General features: G+C 40.7%; 1 protein-coding gene across 16 annotated transcripts in view; it reads left to right on the forward strand.

Moving 5' to 3' along the window:
• The window catches only part of GRID1 (glutamate ionotropic receptor delta type subunit 1), a 1,034,570-nt gene that overhangs the window by 966,843 nt on the left and 49,782 nt on the right, over nt 1-17,945 (forward strand). For all 16 annotated transcript variants that reach the window (XR_008318672.1, XM_053305288.1, XM_053305300.1 and 13 more), the window contains one exon: nt 15,576-15,771. Coding sequence is in view for 15 of the 16 variants with exons in the window: in XM_053305288.1 (XP_053161263.1) it covers nt 15,576-15,771 (196 nt within the window). In the remaining variant the exon portion in view is untranslated. The remainder of the gene's footprint in view (nt 1-15,575; nt 15,772-17,945) is intronic.

Genomic DNA, 17,945 nt, shown 5'->3' on the forward strand with positions numbered 1-17,945 from the left:
AACTATAATCCAGGCGTGTGTTGATGTTTCTGTAAAAGAAATTCTATGCACAGTATGTATAGTTGCCGGTTCAGATGTTACAATACATGTCTCCCAGCAACACTTTATCTTAGCCAGAAATTTAATAGTCACAGTATTCAAAATGTCAGAGGGAAAACCTCAAACTTATCTGCCCAGTGATTTTATTACTTGGCCAGAGACTATGAATGGGGGAGGGGGGGGGAGAAAGAAAAGCATCTAAGTCATTTTAAACTCAGGAACGTTCCAAATGGGAATTTGGCACATGGGTAGCATTCATTTTCTGTTCAAAGAAGCTTAGACTGCTGCATGCCCTCGGCAGCACTTCATCTTAGTGGCCCTCCTCTGATAGAGCAGCTTAGTTGCACCATTGAGCTAAAAGCTTAGTGTGGTGGCCCTGAGCAAAAAGCTTCCCTTTCTAGCCTTCCTGGATAAAAGCATAGCCAACATATCTCTCTGCCCTAAGAGAAAGTATGTTGCTAATTGTCTGGATGGCCTGTGTGCCTAAACATATGATCATGTCAGTCTATAATAAAAATATATAGACAAGTCTCTCAGTCTAATGATGGAGTATCTGCTTTATATGCAGAAGCTCTCTGGTTCAATCCTTGGCATCTCCAGGCGATGCTGGGAAAGACCCCCATCTGAAACCAAAGCAGCAGGAGACTGTCTCTTTTCAGGGTGGGTAGTTATACTTCCAGATGTGCAAAGTAAATCTTACTGGCTGTACTAGTGAAATGTACCTCCAGTTTTACCTATATGTACTTCACTGATTGTGTGTTGTTTCTATTAATACAGCACCATCACTTTACAGCACAAGATACAACCCTTAGCTAAGCGTCTTATGATCTAAAGATGGATAGTGTGGAGAGCACACATGCGGTGGGAAGGATTTGAGCAAATGCAGCTTTGTAGTTTGCGAAATATATTTAGAATTAGTTGAGGATGAGGATGCAAACTAAGGGGGGAGGCTAATTAATGGCTTCATGGAAAACATGGGTTTTGAGGAAGGCTGTGATGCAAGAGGGGGAAAATGAGACCTGAAATATCAGGAGGGAGTTCCAGCAGCATGAAGCTGCCATATACTGAGTCAGACCATGGGTCCTTCTAGCTCAGTATTGTCTTCACAGACTGGCAGCGGCTTCTCCAAAGTTGCAGGCAGGAATCTCTCTCAGCCCGATCTTGGAGAAGCTAGGGAGGGAACTTGGAACCTTCTGCTCTTCCCAGAGCGGCTCCATCCCCTGAGGGGAATATCTTACAGGGCTCACACTTTTAGTCTCCCTTTCATATGCAACCAGGGTGGACCCTGCTTATCTAAGGGGACAAATCATGCTTGCTACCACAAAACCACAAGGCAATAAGGGGTAATGAACAGAGAATGGCATAATAGAGCAGGAGACCATAAGGTGGCTGAAGATAGCAGAGCTGGTGGGGAAGACAAATCAGGGGCAGGAATATATCAGGAAAATAAGGATGGAAAGATGAAGGGTCCAAGGCCATTGAGAGGTCGAAATGTAAGGACAAGGGCTTGTGTTGAGTGTGTTAAAGCACCTGATTTGTGGCCGAGCACTTGCTTTGCATGTAGAAGGTCCCAGGTTCAGTCTCAAGCATCTCCAGGTAGGGCTAGGAAAGACTCCATGCCTGAAACCTAGGAGAGCTGCTGCCAGTCAGTGTAAACAGTACTGATGTAGATAGAACAATGATCTGACTTCGTATAAGGCAGCTTCCTATGTGGAAAGAGATAGGTAGCTGATGTAGGTATCTGATATAATATTATGCAAACATTAACATATACACATTCATAAAATATCTTACAATACATGTCAAATAAAGTGAAATGTGCCATCGAGTCAGTGTCGACTCCTGGCAACCACGGAGCCCTGCGGTTGTTTTTGGTAGAATACAGGAGGGGTTTAGCATTGCCATCTCCCACACAGGCTGAGATGATGCCTTTCAGCTTCTTCCTATATTGCTGCTGCCTGATATAGGTGTTTCCCATAGTCTGGGAAACAAACCAGTGGGGATTCAAACCGACAACTTCTGGCTTGCTAGTCAAGTCATTTCCCCAATGCGCCATTAGGTGGCCACAATATATGTAACGTAAGTACATATGATTATATCCAATTCTATGTATATTCAGTGCTAAGAAAATCCAAATTCTTTGAACCAATTTTTTTCAAAATAAGGAAATATCCATGTATTAATTGGGAGGGACAAAGAGTTATGCTGACCATAGAAGATTGTTGTTCAGTTTCCCTTTGTTTCTGAGGTTTCCCCAGGCACCCATCTTCATGTTGCCAAGCAAACACCACAGCCATAAGGGCTAAAAGCTCGCTTTTTGAAAAGAACTGAGATTCTTGGAGTATGTATTATATATTTTTGCTTCTCTGATGTAATTAGACTTTACTTATTTTAAATGCACCATTTACAGAGAGGGTTAAAGAAACACTGGCACACAGCACTGATAATATGCCAGACTGATCTGTGTGATTTTCCATGAGAGGTAAATGCCATATCCCAAAGTGTATGCACAGTTTGGCAGCATCAAGGCTGACTATTCCTTACTTTGTATTTGAGTGACTTCTGCTTAAACTGTAATTAAGAATATATTTACATATTGTCTCTACTGTGACACATGCAGGAGGGTGCTATAATATCTAAGCATTTTAGCATTTTCAATAATATTTCAGCTTCAGTAATTGCTGCAGTAAAACTCCCCATAAAAGTATTATACTGTAACAGTTCCCAGTTCTGTAGTAGTATTACATTTGCAAAAGTGAATGTCAATAAAATTTAGTGTTAGGCCTCAAAATTAAAGATGTGTCAGTTGTTCCTGATCTCCCTGGGTTAACTGCTGAGGTTGCTGTATAGACAAATTGTTGCAGTTATTTCTGCAACACAAATTTCTATTTCATTTTATAGGCCCAAGGTGATTTCCCCCCTACCAAACTGACTTTTCACTTCCCTCACAGGAATTTCTTCCTGTTCACTTCATATATTGCATTGTTCTTTCACTCAAATATCCTTCAGTATAGGGAAACATGAATACCATTTCAAAGTCATATAAGTCCTCCTCCCTGCCCAGTTTATTTCCAAAAATTGACTGGTTGTCTGGGTGAACTTCAGCCATTTGTGCATAATGGAAAGGAAGGTCATTGGGAAACTTCTCTCATTACAAATATATAGACCTCTTTCATAGTATACTTGGGTGTAGGGAAAATATTGTGTATGATTCAGGCAACAGATACTGCACTGTTTGTCCATATGGCAATATTGCAGCCTCTGTTGTGGTTGCATGTGGCATCAGGCTTTCACAATAAATTCATTTTTGTTCTTTCTTTATGTTGGAAGTTTTGCTCTCCTCATAAAAGACAAGCACCTTAATTCACTGCTGGCACTTTATAAATGATGGACAGTGATAGTGGTAATAATTATTATAAAGAACATTGTGCCTTGATACTCCATTGGGTTTGTTCTGCATCACATTTAGAAAAATACTCTCAGTGGATTGAGAGCTAATAACTCTAGTGTTAGATTAAATGGGGCATCTGATACTTTGACAGCTTCATTTTGCAAATATTTGTAGATATTATGGCTGTGAAACCTTTTTCCCTTTTAATAACAGCGAGGCTATGGGAACAGAAGCTTTGGAGGCAACAGCAACAAGAAAAAGAAATGAAGCTTATGCATGATCGCAGCAGCTGGCTTTAAAGAATGAAACTAGCCTAAATTTTGATGAGAATCTAAAATTCAATTTAGATTAAAAGAAAATATGACCTTCATCAGTAATGGAAGGTTTATTGGTTGGTACTTGAGCTAACAGGGATTAGGTCTCAAAGGGCAAAATGAAAGGATATGAGAAGGGGCTAAGGAGATTGCACTCTTAATTCATCAGTCTCAGTGTTTGTTGTGCCAACTTCATCTAAGTGTGTTACACATCTGTCCAGTCGCCTACTTCATATTTAAATCTTTGGGCCAATTGCTTGTCCAAGCTGGAGAAATTTTTAGCATTGCCTCATATAACAAGGAACATATTCATCAGTTTTATTTTGGGCAGGTTACTGATCATGTGCTAAATATCTTTGTCTCTGCAACTTCTTTCAATATGTAGAGTTAGAGGAGAAATTTTCTGTGAAGATGGAGGAGAAAAAGAGGAACTACGAGGAAAAGAGGAATTTTACATGATTGTTCTCTTTCCTGAGTGTTCTGTTCTAGAAATCTTCTTTGAGAAGACCATCTCTCTCACACATTCACACCCCATCTAAAATTATGCTTGGAGTACTGATAATTCGTCTGTGGACTATAAGCTGTCCCCCCACTCACTCCCAACCTATCAAGCTGCAAGTTGTGATTCACCAAGTCAAATGTTTGAAGCCCACCAGCCTTGCATTGTGGCCTACCAAAGTCCTGACCTAACCCCACCCCCACCACCCCCTTTGTAGTCCCACACAGGCAACAAAAGCAGGAAAGTTACTGGACTGCAGGACTGCATTTGGCATCTTTCATTCCAAGTTGTATAGGACTGCTATTCCTAAATATGCATGTAGACATATTTTCCATAATGAAAAATATGTTGCTCTCAAATTGAAACTGATCAAACGCTAGCAATCTGCACTGTCTAATCATTTAGAATATTTAAATGTAGAATGGCATATTTATAAGTCTGTTATTAGCACTCAGCTCTTCATTCATCAGTTCTTGGTGTCTCTAGTTCTGTCTTCTCCAGAGTGACATATCTTAAGGCTACATTCAAGATATATCCAGAAGGGCAGAAAAGAAGGTGGATTTGGGGCTCCAAGGCAATTTTGGACATCGGCCCCAGCCATTCATAAATGTTCAGCAAATAGAGACTGATGCTGTTCGCAAGCCTTATTTAAAGCTGCTTAAGAGCTTAAAATGATAGAAGTCCTTAAAGCAACTTAAACCACTTTAGATGCTTCAATCAGCTTAAGGGCTCGAAGGCTTTTGTAGTAGTAGATGCAGGGTGCTCTGTGGTAAAGGGGTATCTAGAGACACTCACTGAAGTGTCTTGTTTGTAGTGAGTGGTTAAGAATTGTGGGGATTTGGGATGAATTGTGAAAATGGCAAATTTGAATGTTCGCTAAAAGTGAACAGGAAGAAAGGCATATATATTTATGTTTCCTATAAAGGGCGTAAAATCATGTGTAGAGTTAGGTCTATTGGGCCATATATCTGTATAATAATAATAAACTCATTGGCTGACATCTGGAGCAACAAAGTGTACATGAGCCAGGAAGAGAAGTCCATACTTTGAATCTGGGTGCAGCGGTAGTAGGAAAGCTCTCCAAAGTGTCTATGTGTGTGTGTTGTGTTGTGTGTGTGTGTGTGTGTGAATTTCAACAATTTGCTCTAGCTCTGGAAGTGCCCTGTGTCACTCAAAAATATGTCCCTCACACAACCCTCAGGGACATATTTTGTACCACACAGGGCACTTACAGAGCCAGAGCAAATAATCAAAATTGACTCCCGCTGACTTCATACTGATGCTGTGCAACTAGGACAGCTATCCAAAGCATGAAAGTGTCTTCTTAGCACAGCCACTCTTTGTTGCTCTGGATGTCAGTCACTGAATCCACATGAGAAATCCATGTGCTATTGTTGTCACTGATTTCTGTTTAATGAACAAAATGATTTATGACAGTTCTCTTGTTTATCAGATTCTTCACAAACCCCCTGTTCCATAAATTCCATATGTGATGGAGCCAAAGATGAAAGAGAGCAACTAGAAATGTAGAGGAAGATCTTGAATTCTCTATAGAATTCAGCTGTGAATTCTGTAGGACTCAGTGCCATCTACTTATCCGGGGTGGAGCTATAATCGAGCAGATGTTTTCAAGGAACATGAGCTGCCCAGTATCTGGGAGCCACCTCTCACCTTCCCCATTGGGCAACCGCCCATTCCTTCTGCTGGCTCCTCACATGCAACTTGCTGCCACCCGCCCTGCTGCACCGCCACTCCACATGCAGCACTAGACATGCATTCTCCCCGGATGGTTGGAAAGGATGAAAGCCTCTTAACAAGGGCTTCCTCCTGCTGCCTGACTTGGAACTGACTGCACATGGATGAGCATGTGCCGGTGGTGGGCTTGAGGCAGTGATGATGTGGCGGCACTGGTGGGCTTTTCCACCTCCTGGGCAAACTGCCCAGACTGGCAGTTAGGTACTGACAGCAAAGGGATAGGAGCCACCAGGGTGGAGGCGGAAAACAGGCCCAACCTCCCCTAGCTAAACTGCTGCTACTTACACTAAGGGAAGAGACAGATATTGCCTCTCTTGATTTCTCAGACCTTTCAAAATATCTCTCCTCCTTATCTTGTAAATAAAAGTTGCTAACCACTCTTAACTGATTGTTATCAGGAACCATTAAAATTCATAGTCCTGGGGAAGAATAAAGTACCTTTGAGTATGTGACTTTCTCCCAGTACAGACCAAGCATATCCAATTCACAAAAACTTGGGATTATTTATTTATTTATTTATTTATTTATTTATTTATTTATTTATTTATTTATTTAATTTATATACCGCCCTTCCAAAAATGGCTCAGGGTGGTTTACACAGAGACTCAATAAATAAATAAGATGGATCCCTGTCCCCAAAGGACTCACAATCTAAAAAGAAACATAAGATAGACATCAGAAACAGTCACTGGAAGTACTGTGCTAGGGGTTGATAGGGCCATTTACTCTCTCCCTGCTAAATAAAGAGAATCACCACGTTAAAAGGTGCCTCTTTGCCAAGTCTGAGCCAGCTCGGAAGGGCGTTATAAAAATCGAATAAATAAATACATCGAATAAATAATAAATAAAGTTAGCAGGGGATTAGAAGTATCATTAGTATTATCTCTCTATATAATTCTCTAAGGCATTGCTAATTCCGTGTGTGGCAGCTCTCGCGAGATTTCCTGGCAACGCAGAACAGAGCAGAGCACAGCAGGGGGAGCCTCTCACCGAGCCAGCCTGCCGAGGAGGGAGGGAGGTCGAGGAGGAGGAGGAGGCGGCAGCATTGCAAGCTGGCGGGAGAGTGCATATCAGGTCCAACCACTCACTTCCTCGTGAGGAGGACAACTGAGCAGGTGGTGGCACGGGTGGCAAAATTAGGGCTGAAGGGATGGGGTGAGAATGAACTGACTGAAGGGATGGGGACGAAATGAAGATCGGGCAGGGAGCCGGATCAGTTGCCGGCAGTGGGGGAGACAGGGAGAACTAGCTGGGTCAGCTAGTTTAGTATTAATGTTTTAATATTAGTATTGTTTTTGCTGCTGTGGCTTTGTGTTTTTTGTATTGCTGTTTTATATATTTTAATATTTATTTTTAATATCTGTATTTTTTTGTATTTTAATAGTGCATTGTTTTAATTATATTGTAACCCGCTTTGGGATTATTTTAATGAAAAGCGGCAGAGCAATCAAACAATAAACAAACAAATAAATAAACATGACTTCCAAATGAAGCCCAGTTCACACAATGTTTTCAACACATGTACAATCTGTGTATATGTCCATCCAGTGGGTGCACAGCAGCAGGGCGGTGATCTTGGTTATGCAACCTAGGTTTTAGGACTCCCTTGCTTGAAGGGTCTGGCACATTCCATTGTCAGAGACCTTTCTGTTAAGCCAGGCATTTGTCAAACGTTTAATTGTATTGCTGATTGCTGCTATTGTGTGGCTTCTATGTGTCACTGCTGCTGGCTTTTTATCAGTATTTTTGTAATGTAGTTTTATATTATATTTTTAAATGTTGAGATCTTTACAGTTATACACCATTTTGAGTGTATATAGTTTTTCTAGAAAAACAGTCTAGAAATGTAATAAATAAATGTTACCTCTGCCAGTTTTCAGTTTGTGAGATAATTTCATCTATGACCCCAATCCAGCTAAACTTAATTGTGAATAAGTCCCAATGCGACTTTAGCTGGATGAGGGCCTTGTTGTGAGAGCCTTGAGGAGAACCTTGAGGTTGATTTGGTAGTAACTCTGATGCCAGCATACACCCCACCAAACACATGATAATCGACACAGCCACTCACTAGATGGGGTAGCGGGACTGTTTTTCTCCCTTGTTTTGTTTGCTCCTTTTACCTCCCTAGTTTTCTCACAACCTTCTCTTTCCTGAGAAATCTGAATTGTAAGAAGTTTGGGGCAGGGGCTTATCTCTTTTGCTGATGTTGCTCTGTAAAGCTTACATACATTGCTGGGGCTCATATTGCTAAATAGTAATCACTCAATGCCATCTCAAACATAATTCTTTTCAGCAGAGACACAGCCTAGAGCTATCAAAAAGCAAGAGAACAAGTGATGTACGAGCATGTGTGAACCAACCTATAGTTGGAAAATATTTGGAAAAATGTTAATTAATTATCCAGTTTGATGAAGATGGTCAAAATGTTCCCTGCTTATCTGGCCTCTTTAAAAAGTCAGTGAATAAATACTAATAAAGAGAAGGAAATTACCGTTTCAAATGTGCGAGATGAAAGCGATAGCTCTGGTGGTCCGTGACAGTTATATATTCATTTAGTGGTGTCTGGCACAGCAATAATTTAGAAGAGTTTCATATTTAGGCTCAGCTGTGTAATTCATTTTGATCTCCCACATTCATCAAAGCTTTGTTTTTGTTTATGTTGTTGTCGTGAGACAGGGAGAGCAAAGTATGGAAGAGACAATTCAGTCTTCCACTCTTTGACAGCATTGCTCTCCATATGCCTGCTACAGCATGCGGGTGTTTTGCTCTAACTCTATGTAATTAATGAACAATAATTAGAAAGATGTCTTCATTGTGAAATCATCATTGTTTAATTTTATTTTTCTTTCATGTATAATTCATTCATATCACTATGCTTTGAACAGTAGTGCTAATGCAGAATGGAGGAGAGAGCATTTTATAATGCTATCTTAGCACAGTTTGCCTCTTATGTATTTCTTCTGCATGTTTCCAGTGTATTCCCTTCTCATTCATTCATTATGTACTGCTTGTGAATCCTACAACTGCAAATGCAGGTAGGGCCAGCTCAGTCCCAATTCCAGATAAGATGCTAAGAGATTGGCAGAATGTGCTGACAATGTTGATCAGGAGCTATAAAAAGTCAAAAATCAAACAGAAAATTGTTTTGATGGATAGGAGAATGATAGGGTAGAAATACCAAATATAACATTACCTTGTCACACATCTGTACTATACAGTTATTAGATTGGTTGGATTACCATTGTGATCAGACTCCTCTCACCCAATTCTATAGATAGCTTCTACTACACTCATAGGAATGGGTAAAGAAGGCAAACTTAAATCATTATTAGAATCACGGCATAAATATCAGGTCAAGCTAGTGCTGGATATATCTATCACCTTTTGTCTCAGTAATTAACTTTGACCAAGTAATTAACTTTGTTCAGGGGATGAGAAAGGATGGGAAGACCCTAAGACTCTAGGTGACCCTGCACCACTGAGATGCCCCCCTAACACACACAAACCAAGGGAATTGGAGCCTGGGACATCCCCTCTCACACACATACACATACCGGGGGAACCAGACCAGTCAATGCATCAAAATTATATTAGCCACCTTCAATATATATATTTTTCAGATGAAATGTTAATGTAAACAGTAGATAAAGTTTAGTCTCTCTGGAAAACTTACAGAATATGAAAAATCCATCTTGGAGAAAGTTTTTACCAAAGTTCTATTACTTTCTGTTGGCAATGATAAGTGAATGGCATAAAAACCATATGAGGAAGAGGGAAAATGGTCTTAATCCACTAACAGTGGATTAAACATGGGCTTTTCATCTTCTTTTTTTGGCAAGGGGTTCAAAGTTCTTGTTGGCCCAAATTTAAAGGAGATCTGTTTTAAAATAGGCATATATTCCCAATGAAAATTCTTTACAACACAAGCAATGGAAATCCTTGGTTCTGTCATCAAGAGAAGGAGGATTTGGTACACATGTGGTGGAAATGTTGGGAAATTTCCACATATGGTGGAAATGGATAAAAGCTTGAGATTTTTGGAATATAGTTTATGTTACATTACTAGCTATTTCCACTGAATTCCTTGGAATTCCAGTTACTTGAGGGGAGACAACAACTGAGGAGTACTCTTGCCTTTATGTGCTCTACTTTTGGGTTTCCCAGAAGCATCTGGTTGGCCAAAAGTTCCATTCCAAGCAGCTTTTTTTGTGATCAGATAGATCAGATACAGAGCAATCGGCCAACAGTTGGCATTCTGATGGAAAACAGAATGCTGGATTGGATAGACCTTTGGCAGCAGTGTTTTTATGTTCTTACATATGATATTTAAAAATCCTTAAACCTGTTAATATTTCTTCTAAGTTATGTAATATATGTAGGCGCTGAAGAATATTGTCCTCTTATGGGTTGTAATCAGATTACTTAGACTAAATTTTAGGAAGCACATACTGAACTTTCAAAAAAAGAATGGTTATTAATGATTTAAGAGATTGCGGAAGCAACATGATTTAGAAGAACCTTTCTTAAACTTCAAACAGTGAATGAACGATGACAGCTTATTAAGAATATGGTACTGATAGATGAACTAGATAGATGATACAATTCTCAAATTGACACATCTGATATTACTATAATAATAGGATTTTCTTTCTTTTGAGCTGTCTATTGTATTATTCCTCTCTGTTACCCTTTTCAATAAAGCCTGTAATGAAGAGATAAAAACCCCCAAATTTTTGAGTCCCATGGGGGGAAAAACCCTCTGTTGCATGCCCTGCAATGCCTTTTTAGGAAACGTGAGCAGTGCTAGCTTGCATTGAAGAGTTACAATGAAGAGTTGCAATGTGAGCTCTTCCCTCACGGTCTAGAGATCCAAGCTTGACCTTCATGTTTCAAGGAGCTACATTGTAGTCACATGCCACAAAGTTAATGTAAGAAAGGATCTTGACATCTGATATATGCATCACATCCATTGAGGCGGTATAAGTGTGCACTGTTCCATATCAGATTGCAGATGTATGTTGGGGGCGGGGTTAATATTTTTGAATGCTCCCTCACTAAGCTCACCACATGTGATATACTAGCACATCAGGAAAATTGACTACACAGGGGCATAGCTTGGGAGAGGGGGCCCGTGTTTACCCTCTCCCCGGCGGCCCCTCAGGGTCAGGGAGATAATGAAGAAAATAGGGAGGGGTGGAGCTGGGTGGCCCTCAGGAGCCAGGGGGCCCGGGTTCTTTGAACTAATCCACTCAATTATAGCTACACCCCTATGACTACACAAAGCTGTTCAGATGTGCTAGTTCACTACATGCAGCAATTAAAAAAAAAGTTGAGAGAGCATTCAAGAATATGACCCAGCTCTCTGTTATCTCTGTGTGCATAATGTGTAGAATGCAGTGGAGGCTCCTCTTTAGGGCCAAATGGGGCAAGGCCCTCCCAAGACAAGAAGGAAGAAATTAAATATTTAATTAAATCAATTAAACAAATATTTCTGTGTGACTTTAATCACTGCTGACTATTTAATCCTAGTTTTACTTTAGGTTTTCCATTGCTTCTGTCTTGTCTGAATCCTGAGTCCAGGCTCTCGCTGGCAGAGGAAGGGCCTGCAGATTACAGATCACATGACAAGGTTTCTTTTCTCCAGTCTTCTAAATATAGGGAGGGCCAAACTGGCTTCTCTTGTCTTGGCCCCCTTTGGGCAGGAAAAAATCCCATGGGAACTGCTGAGTTAGCAAATGATCAGCAATAGAAATTTTCAGCAAAATAGATTTCCAGCCAGTCACATGAAATGCAATGGCATAAAGTAGCCTTGGGCAGGGCCAGTCCCTTGGATACTCCTTCAGATATAACTTCTCTCTGAGTGGTCAACTTTGCAGTCTGAGGCCTGGGCCATGCCCATAGAGACCAATTGGGATAGATAGATAGATAGATAGATAGATAGATAGATAGATAGATAGATTTTATTACAGTCATAGACCACTTAAGACCAATTGGCATATTGGGAAGAAGAGGCACAGTTCTAAAGAGCAGAGTATTACCCTCCCCTTTTGCTTTGCTGTTTCTATACACAGACCTGGCTCCAGTGGATGGAATTCAAGGTAAGTAGGCCTAGGCCAGCAGGGCTTTGTTCTCAAATTTGTATCCCAGTTAGTGTTGGCAGCTTCTACTGAAGCTGTTCCTGCAGGATCCCCACCACCACCAGTGTTTTTCACCCTGGCTGCATTTGCATGTAACGTGTTTAAGGGGCCAGAGCTTTCCAAGCCATTATGTCTGAATACTTGCAACTCTGGTTCCAGGATATGAGTGACCCAAGGTTTTCTCTGTGGAACTCCAGTTTGACCCCTCGGGTTGCAGTGAGTTTTGTTGTGTGAACCCAAGGTTCAATGTAGCCTGCTTTGTGTCCGAATTTGAACTGCAGGCTGCTTTCCCTTCAACTGGGGTTGAGGGAGGAGGCTTCTCTCTCTCTCTGGCCATGATTGGCTGTGCAAGATGTCCTTCATGCAAGAAGGAAGTCCATGCAGCCAGTTCCCCCTCCTCTCTGCAATCTCGCTGACTGCAGGCAACCTGTTCTCTCTTAAATCCGAATTTGGACAAGAGAGTGGGATGTGGGGAGTGGAACTGCATGCCCATTGGACCTGTGGCTCCACATTACGTATGAATGTGGCCCATATTAACCCAGGGGGAGGAAATGCCTGCTTCTCTGAGCAGTTTACATAGCAAAAACCACCCAGAGACGAAAGTTTGGGGAAGGTATACAAATTTGATAAATAAAAATAATAAATAAAACAGTAATAAAAGGAATGAGAAAATGGTTCTCTGTGCACCCAGATGGCTCTCCCCAAGGAAGACTTTAGGTTGTTTTAAAAAAACAAACCCAAACCCAAACCCTGATCTGTGTTTATAACAGCAGTGCATACCGATATCATTTACATATTGTCTGTTTTTATAAGCTTGCAGTAGAATAAAATATCCATCTTATTAAATATATTAAATATTAAAATAATACATTATTTTGTGATTTGGGGGGGGGGGGGTTGCATCAGAATAAGGTTTGGTAAAATGAATCATGAGGAATTGTTTTAAAAGATGCATTTTGCCCTGGCACTGAAATGCTTGCTCATTCTTAGATCCTTAAAAAATGGGGTAAATCCAGGTATGGTTTGAGATCAGATTGGTGGTCAATATGTATTTGTCTATATTGTCTGCAGTTTGGTGCCTTTTCCATCTTGATAGATCAAGGTAACCCTGATCTATTTTTTATTTTTTGTGTGTATGAGAAAAAGAGTTGTACTTGTCCACTTGTCTGCGAATTTGAATAACCTCTTGACCACACTTAGTGGTATTCAAAGGTATATTGACCCTGACTCTGGATGATTCACATTATAGCCATCATGACAAACAGCTAGTGATACTACTCCTCCGACTACTACTGCTACTACTACAACAAATATTTATATACCACTCTTCGACCAAAGTTCTCAAAGTGGTTTACATAGAAAAGTAAATAATATATAAATAAGATGGTCCCCTGACCCCAGAGGGCTCACAGTCTACAAAGAAACTTAAGGTAGACACCAGCAAGAGCCACTGGAGGGATGCTGTGCTGAGGCTGGATAGGGCCAGTTGCTCTCCCCCTGCTAAATAAAGAGAATCACCACTTTTAAAAGGTGCCTCTTTGTTTGGTTAGCAGGGGGTTAGCATAGACCTCTCTTTCTCTATGAATTTGTCTAATCAAGCTTTCTCAGCTTTTTAAAATTTGTTTTTAAATTGTCTTGGCTATTTAATTGGTGTTTTATGATGTTTTAATTGTTAATTATTTTATGCAGTTTTATAATTCAGTTTTAATTGTTAATTGATTTTAATGGTGTTTTAATGTAAACTGCCCTGAGCGTTTTGGAAGGGCGGTATAAAATTTTTAATAATAAACAAACAAACAAATAAACAATTGGTCTTTATATCCTCTAAACCAGTGATTCTCAAACTTGGGTCCTCAGGTGTTATTGGACTTCAACTCCCATAATCCCCAACCAAAGGCCACTGAGGCTGGGGATTATGGGAGTTGAAGTCCAATAACACCTGAGGACCCAAGTTTGAGAATCCCTGCTCTAAACTGTGCTAAACTGGTGTGTGTGTGTGTGTGTGTGTGTGTGTGTGTGTGTGTGTGTGTGTGTCCTTGGATAGACCTGCCGGTAAGGGAACTATGGATCCTTGAGGAGGGTGTTAAAAGATCACAGGAAGTTACCTTTAGCTGTGTCTATGTTTTTATATGTGTGTATTGTAGGAGAGACTTTATCTTTGGGGAATATGGGAACTGGTGTTCAGTATGGTGAATAATAGTATTTATCTTACATTTGACTGTTAAAAGTACTTCATAGATACCATTTCAAGAACCGTGCTGAAAGTACTATAAAGTAGGTTAGTTGGGGCAATGGAGTTAAGCGATATCAGTTGGCATATTAATTTCATGCAGATACTATACTACGTACTACCTGCTGAATCTTTAAAGGCTTCTCATTGGCATACAGTGGATATCCAAAAGTGTGTACCCCTCCCCCCCAAGTATGTCTGTTGTAGTGGCATAAGATATTATTTAAATTCACAAACAATAATGATCGCCAAAAATCCAATAATGACTCTATATACATATTATTAAAAATCATCAGACTTCCAAATATATTTATATATACAGCAGCACATTTAATATAGATCAGGCTAATGGCACAGCGGGAAAATGACTTGCCTAGCAAGCAAGAGGTTGCCAGTTCGAATCCCCGCTGCTACATTTCCCAGACTATGGGAAATACCTATGTTGGGCAGCAGTGATATAGGAAGATACTGAAAGGCATCATCTCATATGGCACAGGAGATGGCAGTGGTAAACCCCTCCTGTATTTTACCAAAGACAACCATATGGCTCTGTGGTCGCCAGGAGTCAACACCAACTTGACGGCACACTTTACCTTATCTTTAAACACAGTTGTAGTGGGGCGTCAGAAAACCCAACTGGCCGCACCAACTTCAGACTTGACCAGCCACCAGTGGTAGAAAGACTCTGAATACAAAAGCCAAACAACAGAGTATTGGGGAAGATCTGCCATTGGATCTCCCAACATTTCCCCTAAAAATTTAAAAAGCTGTTATGGGGTCCCAGAATTGGATCAGGGCAACAGTGTTAGGGGTGGGGTTAACCCCTTTCCCCCACACCACATTCACAATTGAAATTGCCACTGAATTTACAGTTAACTCTGTTGAGAAAAAAAGAGACAGGTACTCATTTGTACTGGTATTTTTCCCTGTTCAGGGCTTATTGCTTTAGAAGAGGTTGATTTTTAACAGGGAAATGGCATGAGAGGAAGGGTTAAACTCTCTCCTCTCCCTCAGCAGTATTTCCATGATAGAATTTGCCCCCCAGCTGCTTTTAAGATTTTTTTTAAAAACCAGGAGATCCAGTCATATGTAGTTTAACCCCAAGACTTCTGCTGATCTCTTCAATCAGCGAAAGAAAAAAAATTATTTAACTAGTAAACACAGAGTTGTCACACATCCCACTAATATTTTTACTATTCTTGCATTTCAGAACATTTCAGGATCTTTCCAAGCAAATGGAGGTGTCTTATGGTACTGTCAGGGATTCTGCAGTGTATGAATACTTTAAAGCAAAAGGGACAAACCCTTTAGAGCAAGACAGCACCTTTGCTGAGCTATGGAAGACAATCAGTAAGAATAATGGAGCTGACAACTGCGTAGCAAACCCTTCTGAAGGCATCAGGAAGGTAAGAATGGACACACAGAAGGCTTGTATTTAATATATCCATTTAGAAAGGCATAAATCTGTGTAATGGTTTGCAGGAAGTAATCAGCCAGCAGTAATAATAAATGTTCAGGTTGGTGGGGGGAGGTCTAATCCACAGCTGTTGGAATGCCAGTCATTTTTCCTGTGAAAGCTGCAAATCTGTTTGAAACAAGATTGGTGTTATCTCTCCCCCTACTCCCTTCTTTTTCTTCTTAACTCGGGTTGGCACTTAAGTGACAATCAAAATCATATTGCCTTTGATGAACCCACAGTTGGAGCCCAGACCTCCAGTTGCGAAAGACTATTGTTCTAATCCATTACAACCTTTAGTATATTCTTTGTACTTTTTTGTGAATTTCTGATTCCTACAGTTTTCTTTCGTCTAAGTGAGAGCATTAGTCCTTGTTCTTTACTGTACTGAGACTCTTGCTGAATCACTAGTTTACTTTCAGCTCTGGCATACATTTTTAGCCTACTTTCCAGTAGGCTTATGAGATCACCCTGCATTCTGTGTGTGTGAATGTGAATGTGTGTCTATGTGTCACCCCCACTATCAACTTTGGAACGCCTGGATCAATTTGAACCAAATAGGGCACAGTTGTAGGGACACATAGGGACACCTCAACAGCGTAGTTTGTGATGATGTCATCCAACCCAATCCAAGATGGCAGATGCATAAACTTTTGAGGCGCAAGTGGGCTAACTTGTGAATCACCTAACCGATTTGAACTAAATTTGCTGATGTCATCCAAATCAAGATGATGGCCATGTAAACATCTGATATGCAAGCCGTCTAATTTGTGAACTGTATAACCAATTTGCACCAAATTTGGTACAGTTGCAGTGATTGACACACAAGGACACCTCAGTGGCATAGCCTGTGATGATGTCATCCACCCTGATTCAAGCTGGCAGACATTTAAACTTTTGAGACTCAAGTGGGTTAACTTTTGAACAGCCTAACTGATTTGAACCAAATTGGCTATAGCTTTAGGGGCACATGGGTAAACCTCAATGGCATCGTTTATGATGATGTCAATTACCTCAAATGAAGATGGCGAATGCATGAGTGTTTGAGGTGCAAATAGGCTAACCTGTGGACTGTCTAACTGATTTGAACCAAATTAGATACAGTTGTAGTGAGTGACACACAGGGACACCTCAATGGAATAGTTTGTGATGAAGTCATCCACTCTGATTCAAGATGGCGGACGTGTAAACTTTTGAGGCACAAGTGGGCTAATTTATGAACTGCTTAACCAATTTGAATCAAATTTGCTACAGCTCTGGGGACACATAGGGACACCTCAACTATGTGGTTTGTGATGAAGTCATCTACTCTGATTCAAGATGGCAGACATGTAAACTTTTGAGGCACAATTGGGCTAACTTGTGAATCGCCTAACCGATCTGAACCAAATTTGCTACATCTGTAGGGGCACATAGGGAAGCCCAAATGGCATGGTGTATGATGATGTCATCCACTCCAAGATGGCAGCCACATGAATATCAGAGGTGCAAGTGGGCTAATTTGTGTTGTCTAACCAATTTGAACCAAATTAGGTATAGTTGCAGTGAGTATGACACACAGGGACACCTCAATGTATGACACACAGGGTACACCTGTGTGTACCCTGTGAGTATGACACACAGGGACACCTCAATGGCATAGCTTGTGATGATGTCATCCACCCTGATTCAAGATGTCAGATGCGTAAACTTTTGAGGCACAAGTGGGCTAACTTGTGAACTGCCTAACCAATTTGAATCAAATTTGCTACAGCTGTAGGGGCACATGGGGGAACCTCAATGACATTGTTTGTGATGATTGTTTGGGCATCTACCCCAAACCCAAGATGGTGGACACGTGAATGTTTGAGCCACAAGTGGTCTAACTTATGGACTGTCTAACTGATTTGAACTAAATTAGGTACAGTTGTATTGAGTGACACCCACGTACAACTCAATGGTATAGTCTGTGATAATGTCATCAACCCTGATTCAAGATGTTGGAGGCGTAAACTTTTGAGGTGCAAGTGGGCTAACTTGCAAACCGCTACACTGATTTGAACCAAATTTGCTTCAGCTGTAGGGACAGCGCATGGAGAAACCTCAATGCTGTAGTTTGTGATCAACCACCACGATCCAAGATGG

This window comes from Hemicordylus capensis, chromosome 3 (assembly GCF_027244095.1).
Source record: "Hemicordylus capensis ecotype Gifberg chromosome 3, rHemCap1.1.pri, whole genome shotgun sequence".
In the NCBI taxonomy this organism is placed as follows: Eukaryota; Metazoa; Chordata; class Lepidosauria; order Squamata; family Cordylidae; genus Hemicordylus; species Hemicordylus capensis.